The 15,018-nt window shown below is 39.6% G+C and overlaps 1 protein-coding gene across 2 annotated transcripts in view; it reads left to right on the plus strand.

The window, feature by feature from the left end:
- DNAI3 (dynein axonemal intermediate chain 3) overlaps positions 1-15,018 on the plus strand; it is a 100,726-nt gene that overhangs the window by 54,942 nt on the left and 30,766 nt on the right. For both annotated transcript variants that reach the window (XM_066376687.1, XM_066376689.1), the window contains exons 13-15: positions 142-270; positions 6,727-6,800; positions 13,294-13,438. In XM_066376687.1, coding sequence (XP_066232784.1) covers positions 142-270; positions 6,727-6,800; positions 13,294-13,438 — 348 coding nt within the window. The remainder of the gene's footprint in view (positions 1-141; positions 271-6,726; positions 6,801-13,293; positions 13,439-15,018) is intronic.

The following is a 15,018-nucleotide window of genomic DNA, read 5'->3' on the forward strand; positions in this document are numbered from 1 at the left end:
AATGATACATAGAAACACTTATTTCTGTTTTTCTTTGGACTGTTTCTCCAAGTCATTCATTTTAATTGGTATGATGAGTAAAGTAATTCATTCATCAGCGCTCTGAAGCTGGCATGTAACTTTCTTTTAACAATTTTCCAGCCCATGTTTCTTCTCGAACCAGACGACAATAAAGAAGCAAAGTATATCAGACACTGTGCAGTCTCCTCAATAGAACATGGACATAGGAAGGTGATCACAGATATACATTGGCTGTCTGACACATTTGAGGTGAGTCTCAATGGCTTCATAGCTTTTTTTCTGCTGGACTGAAAATGTTTGGAAGATTTTGTTCAAAGAGGGTATTTCAAGTCAATAATCCATTTACATTGAAATTGTGAAATAACCAGGAACTATGCACTCAACAGTTGTGTCATTGTTACCAGACCCATATCTGACTTGCGGATGAGAGTAAGGCCAGTGTTTCAACTTCCATGGTTTAAAAAGCACGAAAAAGCAATGTAGATGGTATCAACGTTGATATAATGCTATAGTGCAGAAGATGAGGGCTTCATATGTAAAAGTAGAGTATAAATATTTTACACACTTAGCCTTTGCAGATTTAAAAATTTCAATGTCAGCTATTTGGATCAGGCAACACTGAACTTCTGTGAGGAATAGGAATGTGTCATTTCTGCAGAGCAGTCTTCAGCAAAGTGTGCCTGGAGACTGGGAGGCAGAAACTAGCGGGGCCATGATTGAGCCCCGCGGACGGCGCACATCTGCACTGCTGATTGGCTCCGTGGTTCTGTACTTGACTCACGAAGTCGTTTTTGTCAATCTGAAACTGGTAAGACCTTCAAATGTTTCACTCAAGGACACCAAAGTTCTACTATGTAGTTTGAAGAAGCAACAAGTGAGAATATAATAGGATACCAGAAAAATTAGAGCTATAAAAAGTGATTAGCCCTTTAAGGTATTCAAATGGGTTATGCAAAACAACAATACTTCAAAAAGTTAAAACGGATGAAAATAAATAGCCCAGATACAGTTTCTGTTATATATAAAAGTTTAACATATGGTAATGGAAGTTACAACCTAAGAGAAAGAACTCCTTTTCAGCACACACTGTACACACAAATGAATTCAGGTGATTATAAATTTAAATATAAATAACAAATCACAAAAAAATTATAACAAATCAGAATAAACTATCAAGTTTCTGGAATGAAGGTAGTTTTCCAAATTAATTTATATTAAAGGGAATTCAAAACATACAGTAAATTTCTCAATTAAAATGAAGGAAAATATTTGTGCCAAATATGGTATTGTAAATAAGCAAAAAACATATACTGACTGAAAAACAATGAATATATGAATATGAAAGTCATTTAGCCTTTCTAATATCAAAGAAATTAATAATAGAGTAACGGCCCTGGCCGGTTGGCTCAGTGGTAGAGCGTCAGCCTGGTGTGCAGGAGTCCTGGGTTCAATTCCGGGCCAGGGCACACAGGAGAAGCGCCCATCTGCTTCTCCACCCCTCCCCCCTCCTTCCTCTCTGTCTCTCTCTCCCCCTCCCGCAGCGACGCTCCATTGGAGCAAAGATGGCCCGGGCGCTGGGGATGGCTCCTTGGCCTCTGCCCCAGGCACTAGAGTGGCTCCGGTCGCAACAGAGCGATGCCCCAGAGGGGCAGAGCATCGCCTCCTGGTGGGCAGAGCGTCGCCCCCTGGTGGGCATGCTGAGTGGACCCCGGTCGGGTGCATGCGGGAGTCTGTCTGTCTGTCTCTCCCCATTTCCAGCTTCAGAAAAATACAAAAAAAAAAAAAAAAAAAAAAATAGAGTAACAACAATGTACTATTTTGGACCGATTTAATTTTTTAATGAAAATTTTAAATAATATGCTAGTTTAGAAACAATGAGATGATGCAACCAATAAATTCTAACATTGTTGGTTCTAACATAAAATTTTTAAAATACAATGAATCAATATAGTTCTTAAAGCATCCAAATTTTCAAATTTTTGGCCAGTAACTCATACAAAGAAATAATGCAATTTGTGTCTCAAGATACAAAATAACATACACACCCTAACAAATCACGCCAAAGTGTTTCCATAAAAATGATTGGAAAAAAAATAGGAAGTAGATTTATATTTTATTTTAAAGCCTATTTTCCAAACCTCTATAATATTTTTTTAATTTTTATTAATTTTAATTTATTGTGTTAACATGGGTTCAGCTTTCCCACTCAATATAACTCCCTCACCCCCCACTCCCATATCCCCCATTATATCCCCTCATTTCTCCTCCCCCTAACTCCCTCACCCCCCACTCCCATATCCCCCATTATACCCCCTCATTTCTCCTTCCCCTAACTCCCTCCCCCCTTCCCTCTGGGATTTGCTGACCTGTTATCTGTATCTATGTGTTATGTATATGTTATTTCACTAATCCTTTCACCTTCTCTGATCCCATCCCCTCATCTCCCTTCCCTCTGACAGATGTCCCTCTGCTCCCTGTGACCCTAACTCTGCCTCTATTTCGTTCCTCAGTTCACTTTGCTCATTATATTCCACATATGAGTGAGATCATATGATATTTGTCTTTCTCTGCCTGGCTTACTTCACTTAGCATAATAGTCTCCAGGTCCATCCATGTTGTCACAAAAGGTAAGATCTCCTTCTTTTTCATGGCCATGTAGTATTCCATAGTATATATGTACCAAAGCTTTTTATTCTGCTCATCCACTGACGGACACTTGGGCTGTTTCCAGATCTTTGCTATTGTGAACAATGCTGCCATAAACATGGGGGTTCATTTCTTCTTTTGAATCAGTGATTTGGTATTCTTAGGATATATTCCTAAAAGTGGGATAGCTGGGTCAAAAGGCAGTTTTATTTTTAATTTTTTGAGGAAATGCTATACTGTTTTCCACAGTGGCTTCACAAGTCTGCATTTCCACCAGCAGTGCAGGAGGGTTCCCTTTTCTCCACACACTTGTCAGCACTTATTATGTGTTGATTTATTAATGAGCGCCATTCTGACATGTGTGATGTGGTATCTCATTGTGGTTTTAATTTGCATTTCTCTAATGATTAGTGATGTTGAACATTTTTTCATCTGCCTATTGGCCATCTGTATGTCCTCTTTGGAGAAGTGTTTATTCAGTTCTTTTTGCCCATTTTTTAAAATTTTTATTTACTTACTGATTTTTATAGAGACAGAGAGAGAGACATTGATTTATTGTTCAATTTATTTATACACTCATTGAATGATTTTTTTTTTTTTTTACAGAGACAGAGAGAATCAGAGAGAGGGATAGACAGGGACAGACAGACAGGAACAGAGAGATGAAAAGCATCAATCATTAGTTTTTTGTTGCGCATTGTGACACCTTAGTTGTTCATTGATTGCTTCTCATATATGCCTTGACCGCAGGCCTTCAGCAGACTGAGTAACCCTTTACTTGAGCCAGTGATCTTGTGTTCAAGCTGGTGAGCTTTTTTGCTCAAACCAGATGAGCCCGCGCTCAAGCTGGCGACCTCAGGGTCTCAAACCTGGGTCCTCGGTATCCCAGTCTGACGCTCTATCCACTGCGCCACCACCTGGTCAGGCTTGCCCATTTCTTAATTGGATTGTTTACCTTACTGGTGTGGAGTTTTAGAAGTTCTTTATAAATTTTAGTTATTAACCCCTTATCAGACATATTGGCGAATATGTTCTCTCATTGTGTGGGTTGTCTTTTTATACTGTTCATGGTGTCTTTTGCTGTGCAAAAGCTTTTTAGTTTCATATAGTCCCATTTGTTCATCTGTCTTTTATTTCACTTGTCCGTGGAAATAAATCAGCAAAAATATTGCTGCGAGAGATATCGGAGAGTTTACTGCCAATGTTTCCTTCCAAAATGTTTATGGTTTCATGACTTACATTTAAGTCTTTTATCTACTTTGAGTTTATTTTTGTGAATGATGTAAGTTGGTGGTCTAGTTTAATTTTTTTTTTTTTTTTGCAGGTAGCTGTCCAATTTTCCCAACATCATTTATTAAAGAGACTGTCTTTCCTCTACTGTATGCTCTTACCTCCTTTGTCAAAAATCGATTGACCATAAAGGGTTTATTTCTGGATTCTCTGTTCTATTCCACTGATCTGTATGCCTGTTCTTAAGCCAGTACCAAGCTGTTTTGATTACTATGGCCTTGTAGTATAACTTGATATCAGGAAATGTCGCGGTCCAGCCACAATGAGTCTATTACAGGGTCTTCGAATGGGAAAAGGTATGGAATTAAATAAATGATAGAGACTTAAAGATATATACATACAGATGGGTTCAGGAGGACGGAACGGTGAACAGTCTCTACTGCTCCTAAGCTGATGCAATGGCTGCTCCCAAAGACGCATTCGTTTTTATTCAGAAAAAAAAAAAAAACGTGGTCCATTAGCAATCCAGTTGTTTCCAAGACAACTTAAAGACAACCCCCACCATACCATTCAAATCTAACTTTATACCAATAAGAAACTAGCCTCCATTCTCTTCTGGAGAACATGGGTGGGACAAGCGAGAATCAGGTATAGCTCTTTGTTAACTAGGCAGGTGAAGTGGGGGGTTAGGCCCAGCACCTCTGTCCCCAAGATATCCAGATTGTAAAAGTACCCTGTTTATATTTTGGTCCCCAACAAGGAAGTGTGGTAACTCCCACTTTATTTTTCATTTTCTTTTTCTTTCTTTTTTTTTTTTTACAGAGACAGAGTGAGAGTCAGAGAGAGGAATAGATAGGGACAGACAGACAGGAATGGAGAGAGATGAGAAGAAGTATCAATCATCAGTTTTTCGTTGCGACACCTTAGTTTTTCATTGATTGCTTTCTCATGTGTGCCTTGACTGTGGGCCTTCAGCAGACTGAGTAACCCCTTGCTCAAGCCAGCGACCTTGGATCCAAGCTGGTGAGCTTTTTGCTCATACCAGATGAGCCCGCGCTCAAGCTGGCAACTTTGGGGTCTCAAACCTGGGTCCTCCGCATCCCAGTCCAACGCTCTATCCACTGCGCCACCGCCTGGCCAGGCTATTCTTCATTTTCAAGATTGCTGAGGCTATTCGTGTTCTTTTTTGGTTCCGTATAAATTTGGGGGATATTTGTTCTGTATCTTTGAAGTATGACATTGGTATTTTAATAGGAATTGCATTGAATTTATAGATTGCTTTGGGTAATATAGACATTTTAATGATGTTTACTCTTCCTATCCATGAACACGGTGTATGCTTCCACTTGTTTGTATCTTCTTTGATTTTTTTTCAATGTCTTATAATTTTCCGAGTACAAGTCTTTTACCTCCTTGGCCAAACCTCTATAATATTTTTTTAATAATTAAAACATAAAACCCCAGAGCAAGCACATCTCTGAAGACTCACACTCTCTGCTCCAGGGAAGGTCAACAGAAGAAGAGGCAACATGGGTTATGGATTGTTGTCAGATGTAAGTGGAGGTTGACAGCTGTTACTGAACTAACTGGGTCAGGCCACAGTGGTGTCAACCAGGGTCCAAGCCCCTGTGGTGCTGCAGGCCTAACCAGTGCCACCAGCAGCATTTCTCCTGCCCCACCGCATTGTTTATTTGCTGCTGGAATCACTTCTCTGTTGTTTTGCTCATCAGTCTTACCAGGAGGGTAGAGAATAGGGGCGAGTCATGTTTCCCTATTGATTTGAGACTGGCACCTTCACAGGTTGCCCCAAAACCTTCCATCTCATTTGAGAGCTACCTGGTTAAAATTTTGGACCTTCCAGGACCCCAAGGAGCATTACCCACCACCACCTGGAATCCTGTGTGCTCCCAGAGCTGCCCCACTGATTACTCAAAAATGTAGGTGCCACACATTCACTGTTGTCATCTAATTTAACACTAAGCTTCTTCTCTTCTGATTTTACCTGCTTAACAATCTTGTAAAAGCTCTTGTGTTTGGCTCCACAAATAACAGTGTAAAACAGAAAGAGCCTACATTTCTTTCTTTTTGTGTGTGTGTGACAGAGACAGAGAGAGAGTCAGAGAGACGGACAGAGAGAGACAGACAGGCAGGAAGGGAGAGAGATGAGAAGCATCAATTTTATACTGCAGCTCCTTAATTGTTCATTGATTGCTTTCTCATATGTACCTTGACCAGGGGGCTACAGCAGAGCAAGTGACTGCCTGCTCAAGCCAGCAACCTTTGGGCTCAAGCTAGCTACCATAGGATCATGTCTGTAATCCCACGCTCAAGCCAGCAACCCCGTGTTCAGGTTGGTGAGCTTGTGATCAAGCTGGATGAGCCCTTGCTCAAGCTGGCAACCTCGGGGTTTTGAACCTGGTTCCTCTGTGTCCCAGTCCTATGCTCTATTCACTGCACCACCACCTGGTCAGGATCTACATTTCTAATAGTAATAGATAATGGACTTATAATACATTATCTATATATTACAAAGCTATTATAATGATTATAAGTATACAAGTAAGTATTCCAATTATAATCTCAGGATAGAAATTTATATACATACTAATTTAAACCACATAAAATGTTTCTATGAAAAAAGACTGGAAAATATATGGTAGAATTGTATTTGGTTTTAAAACCTTCTATTTTCCAAATTTCTGTGATAGTGTCATGCTCTTTATTAAAAATTAAAACAAAAGAAATTTTAAATGTATAAAGCTATGGAAAAAAAGTCATTGCTGTTCTAAGTACAAAGAACTTACTTCCTACATTTTTTGAAATAATTAGATTAACAGAATGGGTTCTGTCTTTGAGAATCGAAGTAGGATATGCTGTCAGCTGGTCACCTGTTCAGCAGATTGGTAAGTCTTATCTTAAACATTATCTAATATATTTTTATACAACATAATCTTTTTTTCTTAAATATTTCTAAAATCATTGTCTTCTGTTTCTTTAATAATCTTTATTGTAGTCATTAAACTTTATATAACTAAAGGAAAGAATGTTATAGATTGTTGCTGGTTTAATAAATCATTTTATAGATACAAATATGTTGTGAAAAGAATTGAAGATGTGTCATGGTTGATACTGTTGTATAACCTTATCCATAGTTATTCTGCTTCTTCACATTCTCACACTGGTATATTTTCAGTTTGCATTGTTAAAAACATTGTTTTATCTCACAATTGCAAAGAGTACAACGTTTAATTTAAAACGCTTCTTCTATAAAGTAAAAAAGTTTTATATTTTATTGCATATTTATAAAGAATGTTTTTATAAACAATTTAGTAACTGTTTAAGAATGTTTATAAAATTGTATCTTCCAATTTATACAATTAAAATTCATAATGAAATAGGAAATATGATGAGTAATAGTACACTAGCATCCAGATACTGGGAAATTTTACCATTCCAAATAGCTTTGACCTCGGTAGAAACAGTGACACCTCAAGCCATAGACTGACAGCAGAAGAAGCAGCCATGGAGTGGCAGGTAAAGGCATCAGTAACACTGGCATGGGCAAGGGTCGGGGGACATGATTACCCTGCGGGCACATATTGGGTCAGGTTCTGAGATTGCAAGCAACACAAATTGACCATGGCTAACTTAAGGGGACAAAATATATTTATTGGAAATACATTTATAAAAGTTTATGTCATAAACTCTACTAGGTATATAATAGGTTAACCTTTTATATTTTCAACAACTCTGAAAAATATTTATGAAGGAAATAAGGCTCTGAAAGCAAAGCTCACTATACAGTAAGTTATGTATATAATTATATCTCATATCGTAGCTAGTAATGATGTTGCTGAATAAAAGAAAGAGCTGGCCCTGGCCGGTTAGCTCAGTGGATAGAATATGGCTCGGCATGTGACATCCCAGGTTTGATTCCCGATCCGGGCACACAGGAGAAGTGACCATCTGCTTCTCTTCCCCTCCCTTTCCCACTTCTCTCCCTCTTCCCCTCTCACAGCCAGCAACTCAGTTATTCTGAGCATCAGCCTCAAGCACTGAGGATAGCTCTGTTGATTCAAACATCAGCCCCAGACTGGAGTTGCCAGCTCTGTTGATTCAAACATCAGCCCTAGACTGGACTTGCCAGCTCTGTTGATTCAAACATCAGCTCCAGACAGGGGTTGCCACGTGGATCCTGATTGGGCGCATGTGGGAGTCTGTCTCATCTTCTCTCCTCTCACTAAAAAGAGAGAGAGAGAGAGAGAGAGAGAGAGAGCTAACTCAGTTCTCAGAAAAAACCTTAAGGATTTGGATGGCAGGAATAAATGACCAGCCCCTTTGTTATGAATGAATCAGTTCCAACCAGTGGTGGGATTCAAATAATTTAACAACTGGTTCTCTGCCCTAATGACTGTTTTCAGTATAAAAAAAGATATATCAAAAGGTAGTTTATTCATGCATGTAATACTTAAATAAAAAGAACAAAAGAGGTACACAAAACTAGATTATGTTTTTAAATATTAATGAAAAAATATTAAATAATACCTGAAAAAAACAGTAAAACTGTTAAGATATTTCCATATTGCTTTTTTTTTATTTCCTGAAGCTGGAAATGGGGAGAGACAGTCAGACAGACTCCCGCATGTGCCCGACTGGGATCCACCCGGCATGCCCACCAGGGGCAACACTCTGCCCACCAGGGGGCGATGTTCTGCCCCTCCAGGGCGTCGCTCTGCCGTGGCCAGAGCCACTCTAGCTCCTGGGGCAGAAGCCAAGGAGCCATCCCCAGCGCCCGGGCCATCTTTGCTCCAATGGAGCCTCGCTGCGGGAGGGGAAGAGAGAGACAGAGAGGAAGGAGGGAGGGGTGGAGAAGCAAATGGGCGCTTCTCCTATGTGCCCTGGCCGGGAATCGAACCCGGGTCCCCCGCACACCAGGCCGACGCTCTACCACTGAGCCAACCGGCCAGGGCCTCATATTGCTTTTTGATTGGTGTCCTCACAATTCCTTTCACCTACGGACAGAATGAACATTACTATGGGCACTTAGAATATGCTGTTGCACAGATGAGTGTTAAAAAGAGTAGGAATGTAAATTTGTGATTTCCACACTGGGCAGCTGTCCAGGCGCCCACCTTAGTGAGAACCCTGATTACAAGTGCCATTTTAATAACCAGTTTGCCAAACTCAACAAAAAATTAGGTATCGGTTCTGCCGACTGCTGCGAACTGGCTGAATTCCACCACTAGTTCCAACCCTTGTGTCACTAGAGAGTCTAACTGACTTCTATTACATTGTGAACTCGCCCCTTTGACCAGGGAAGGAATGGCAGAGCACCTTGAGTGACAGTTCAAACTTGACTGCATCTAATAAGAAAGAAGCAGCTCCCTCCGAACAATAAGAATTTTTTTGCTAAAAAATAGGTGGTGAGATAGTGATTATTCACCAGGCAAAAGCAACACATGGCATCTAGAGGGCCATATAGAATATTATGCAGAAATTAAAATTGTTATTTCATGGAGAAATGCTTATGTTATAATGTTGATTGTAAACCACAAATGCAGTGCTGTACTGTTCTTCAGTAGCCTTGGAAAACATTTAGAAACATTGAACAGACTAAAAATAATACATATTCTATATGGAAGAAACATATCCTTGATTGTTGTTTATAAGAATATTTCTAGCCTGGCCTGTGGTGGCACAGTGGGTAGAAGGTCAACCTGGCACACTGAGGTCACGAGTTCAAAATCCCAGCTTGCCCAGTCAAGGTGCGTATGACAACAACCAGTGAACAACTAAAGTGAGGCAATTATGAGTTGATACTTCTTGTTCCTCTCCTCTCTCTCTCCTCTCTATAAAATCAATAAATAAAAAGAATATTTTTATTCTAAGAATAGTTCCTTCAAAAGTTGTTAAAGTGGCCTGACCAGGTGGTGGCACAGTAGATAGAGAGTCGAACTGGGATGAGGAAGAACCCAGGTTCGAGACTCCAAGGTTGCCAGTTTGAGCGTGGGCTCATCTGGTTTGAGCAAAAAGCTCACCAGCTTGGACCCAAGGTCGCTGGTTACTCGGTCTGCTGAAGGCCCACGGTCAAGGCACATATGAGAAAGCAATCAATGAACAACTAAGGTGTCAAAACAACAACAAAAACCCCTGATGATTGATGCTTCTTGTCTCTCTTCGTTCCTGTCTGTCCCTATCTGTCCTTCTCTCTGACTCTCGCTCTCTGTCCCTGTAAAAAAGAAAAAAAAATAAAGTTGTTAAAGTAAAAAACAAAACAAAAAAAAACTTTTAGTTATCTGGAAAACTCATCATTCTTAACCTTTATACTTCAGCCATGCTAAAGGTCTTTCTTTTTTTCTTTAGCAAGAGAGAGACAGACAGGAAGGGGAAGGGAGAGAGATGAAAAGCATCAACTCATAGTTGCATCACTTTAGTCATTCATTGATTACTTCTCATGTATGCCTTGACCGGGGGCTCAAGCCGAACCAGTGACCTCTTGCTCAAGCCAGTGACCTTGGGCTTCAAGTCATAGAGGGCTTATACCAGCGACCTTAGAATCATGTCGATGATCCCATGATCAAGCCAGCGACCTCAGGGTTTTAAACTTGGGACCTCGCAGTCCCAGGTCGACACTTTATCTACTGTGCCACCAACAGTCAAACTTAAAGGTCTTATAATATACTAGAATAAGATAAAATAAGGTTCCAATAATTTTTATTTATTTTTTATTTTTTTTATAGAGACAGAGAGAGTCAGAGAGAGGGATAGACAGGGACAGACAGACAGGAACGGAGAGATGAGAAGCATCAATCATTAGTTTTTCGTTGTGCATTGCGACACCTTAGTTGTTCATTGATTGCTTTCTCATATGTGCCTTGACCGCGGGCCTTCAGCAGACCGAGTAACCCCTTGCTCGAGCCAGCGACTTTGGGTCCAAGCTGGTGAGCTTTTGCTCAAACCAGATGAGCCCGCGCTCAAGCTGGCAACCTCGGGGTCTTGAACCTGGGTCCTCAGCATCCCAGTTCGATGCTCTATCCACTGCGCCACCGCCTGGTCAGGCCCAATAATTCTTAATTAAAAATATGCAAATGAGTTATACTGAAAGTGCAACTGGAATTATATATATTTAACATAACCATTTCCAAAATAATGCAAATTGATGACATAAATAAGATTTAGGAAGAGCTATGTAATTTTGAAACTTTTAAAACAACAAAAATTATATTTTAAGCCTAAGCAGGAGGTGGCGCGGTGGCTCAGTATAGAGCATCGGACTGGGAGGCAGAGGACTCAGGTTTGAAACCCCCAGGTCACCAGCTTGAGTGCGGGCTCGTCTGGTTTGAACAAGGCTCACCAGCTTGAACCCAAGGTCACTGGCTCGAGCAAGGGGTCACTCACTCTGCTGTAGCCCCCGGTCAAGGCACATATGAGAAAGCAATCAATGAACAACTAAGGTGCCGCAACAAAGAATTGATGCTTCTCATTTCTCTCCCTTCCTGTCTGTCTGTCCCTCTCTCTGTCTCTCTCTGTCTCTGTCACAAAAAAAAAAAAAAAATTTAAATTGATCTTATTTATTTGTGGTACTCTCCCAAGAATTTGTTTTTATAGTATAAAAATGATTACTATTTTTAATAATTTTTCATTTTAATAATTTCTTACTTTAAATTTTAGTAATTTTATCAAATTTAGTTTAATCATTTTTATTTTAACTATTTATTCATTATTAAATGAATAAATTATTGTATTTATTAAATAATTCACAAGTTTTGTTACTTTTTAGTTACCATCCATTTATCTAAATGCGTACACATCTGAATCTTTAGTAATATCTTATATTTGTTAAATCAAGTTACTCATAACCTCACTGATAGAAATTATAAAGTTAATACGGCAGACTTCTCGTGGCTTTTGTCACGTATTTTCAAATAATTAATACAAAAACCCTTTATACTGAAGTACTACTGTACAAGTTTCATTATAAATTTTTTTACTAAGTTTATTGCACTAAAAATAACACTATACGTGTATGGAACTTTTAAAAGGATTTTCACATACATTTTCCCACATGACTTTTATAATCTACCTGTGAGGAGAGAGAAATAAGGACAGCAATAACATTTATTGGATGTCTACTGTGTAAAAAGCACATTGAACCTAACCCCTTCTGTATGTGTGATATTTTCACTGTGTGTATGTGAATGCAGAGTGACTGCTGAGCTGTACAGGGTTTCTTTACATTTTGAAGGTGATAAAAATCTTCTAAAATAAATTGTGATGAGGGTAGCACAACTCTGTGAATATTTTTTTAAAACCATTGAATAGTTTATTTTAAATGGGTGAATTTGGGGTATATGAGTTATATTTCAAGAAAGCTCTTATGTTAAAAAAAATTTGGGCGCTGCCCAGTTGGCTCAGTGATAGAGCATCAACCTGATGTGTGGCAGTCCTGGGTTCAATTCCTGGTCAGGGCACAGAGAAGTGACCACCTGCTTCATCCCCTCCACCTCCCCCTTCTCTTTCTCCCTCTCTTCACCTCCCGTAGCCATGGCTCAATTGATTTGAGTGCATCATCTCGGGTGCTGAGGATGGCTCCATGGAGCCTCTGCCTCAGGTGCTAAAAATAGCACGGTTATGAGCATGGGCCCAGATAGACAGAACATCAGCCCCAGATAGGGGTTGCCAGATGGATCCTAGTTAGGTCATATGTGGGAGTCTGTCCATCTCCCCTCCTCTCACTTAATTAAAAAAAAATTTTTAATTGTGTCAATGTTCAAACTCAATTCTCATATTTGATAATATTAGTCTCAAGATCATCAAAGTTATTATATAATCCTATCAAATGTATAATTCTCTAAAATATAAAGTAAAAATAATTCTGTTCTATAAACTTAATAAATTAAAATTAAATTTTATTTTATTTATTTATTTTACAGAGAGAGAGTCAGAGAGAGGGATAGACAGGGACAGACAGACAGGAATGGAGAGATGAGAAGCATCAACCATTAGTTTTTCGTTGCACGTTGCAACACCTTAATTGTTCATTGATTGCTTTCTCATACGTGCTTTGACCGTGGGCCTTCAGCAGACCGAGTAACCCCTTGCTCCAGCCAGCGAGCTTGGGCTCAAGCTGGTGAGCTTTTTGCTCAAACCAGATGAGCCCTTGCTCAAGCTGATGACCTCGGAGTCTCAAACCTGGGTTTCCGCATCCCAGTCTGATGCTCTATCCACTGCGCCACCGCCCGGTCAGGCAAAAAAAAAAAAAAAAATTAAATCTTACTTTTAGAGATATTAAAATATAACCATGATCACATCACTAATGTGTAGCAGCAAGAATAGTAGTCCTGCTGTACCACCTTTTATTTGAACTTAAAAAAAATGTAAACTTTTTTTTTAAAGCACAATATGTTTTTGGGATATCAGACCACTGAAAGCTGCAACCCCTCAATCAACAGAGAAAAAGAAAGAAGAAAGTATTGAAATTCCTATCAATGCACCATCTACTTTTTTGCATCTAGATCTCTCTTGGAAACCTTTCTCTAAGGTAAATAACATAGGATTTATTCCATATACTATATAATTTATAGATATACATACAATGCTTTCTAAAAGTAGAGCAGCTCAAATTAGCACAGGACTTTATAAATCATGTGTTCATTAATCCAATTAATCCCTTCACTAAGTTATTATGATGCCTGCTACATCAAGCCAAAATCACAAGTATTGTGAATCCAAAATTAATATTTGTTCATGTGTAAGCAAACCACAACTTACTAATAGTTTGCATAATAATTATTCAATCACATATCAGTTGCTTGAAAGTGGATATTCTCTTAAATTAGCCAGTGGTGGGATTCAAATAATTTAACAACTGGTTCTCTGCCCTAATGACCGTCTTAAGTATATAAAAAGATGTACTAAAAGGGAGTTTATTATTTCATACATTTAATACTTAATAATAAAAGAGGTACACCAAACTAGATTATGTTATAAGAAAGAGTTTTAAAATATTAATTTAAAAATATTAAATAATAAGCCTGACCAGGCGGTGGCGCAGTTAGACAAAGCATTGGACTCGGATGCGGAAGGATGCAGGTTCAACACCCCGAGCTTGCCAGATTGAGCGCAGGTTCATCTGGTTTGAGAAAAGAGCTCACCAGCTTGGACCCAAGGTCGCTGGTTACTCCGTCTGCTGAAGGCCCGCGGTCAAGGCACATATGAGAAAGCAATCAATGAACAACTAAGGTGTCAAAACAAAAAACTGATAATTGATGCTTCTTCTCATCTCTCTCCGTTGCTGTCTGTCTGTCCCTATCTGTCCTTCTCTCTGACTTTCTGTCCCTGTAAAAAATAAATAAATAAATAAATAATACCTGACAAAAAAACAATAAAACTGTAATTTAAGATATTTCTGCCTGATCTGTGGTGGCGACTGGATACAGTAAACTGATGACCTGGAACGCTGAGGCTGCCGGTTCAAAACCCTGGGCTTGCCCTGTCAAGGCACATATGGGAGCTGATGCTTCCTGCTCCTCTCTCTCTCTCTCTCTCTCTCTCTTTCTCTCGCTTTCTCTATCTCTCTCTAAAGTGAATAAAGCCTTAAAACAAAATTTTTAAAAAATATGTATTTCCAATGACAGCTTGTCACCGCCAATTGTTTGGCACTTTTTCTCTCTATGTTACCGTATATGTTTGTTTACCACAGTAACAAACATGAGGGGATTAAAATGCAGTAATTCAGCCAAGGTATAACGAGCTTTAAGAAATTAATAAATAAATATTACAAGCATAGTTCTGTCAAATTTTTTTCATCTATGGATGGAATGAACATTACTACAGGCACTTAGAATGCACTGTTGCTCAGATGAACATTAAAAAAGAGTAAGGAGCCCTGGCCGGTTGGCTCAGTGGTAGAGCGTCGGCCTGGCGTGCAGAAGTCCCGGGTTCGATTCCCGGCCAGGGCACACAGGAGAGGCGCCCATCTGCTTCTCCACCCCTCCCCCTCTCCTTCCTCTCTGTCTCTCTCTTCCCCTCCCGCAGCCAAGGCTCCACTGGAGCAAAAGATGGCCCGGGCGCTGGGGATGGCTCCTTGGCCTCTGCCCCAGGTGCTAGAGTGGCTCTGGT

This window comes from Saccopteryx leptura, chromosome 3 (genome assembly GCF_036850995.1).
Source record: "Saccopteryx leptura isolate mSacLep1 chromosome 3, mSacLep1_pri_phased_curated, whole genome shotgun sequence".
In the NCBI taxonomy this organism is placed as follows: Eukaryota; Metazoa; Chordata; class Mammalia; order Chiroptera; family Emballonuridae; genus Saccopteryx; species Saccopteryx leptura.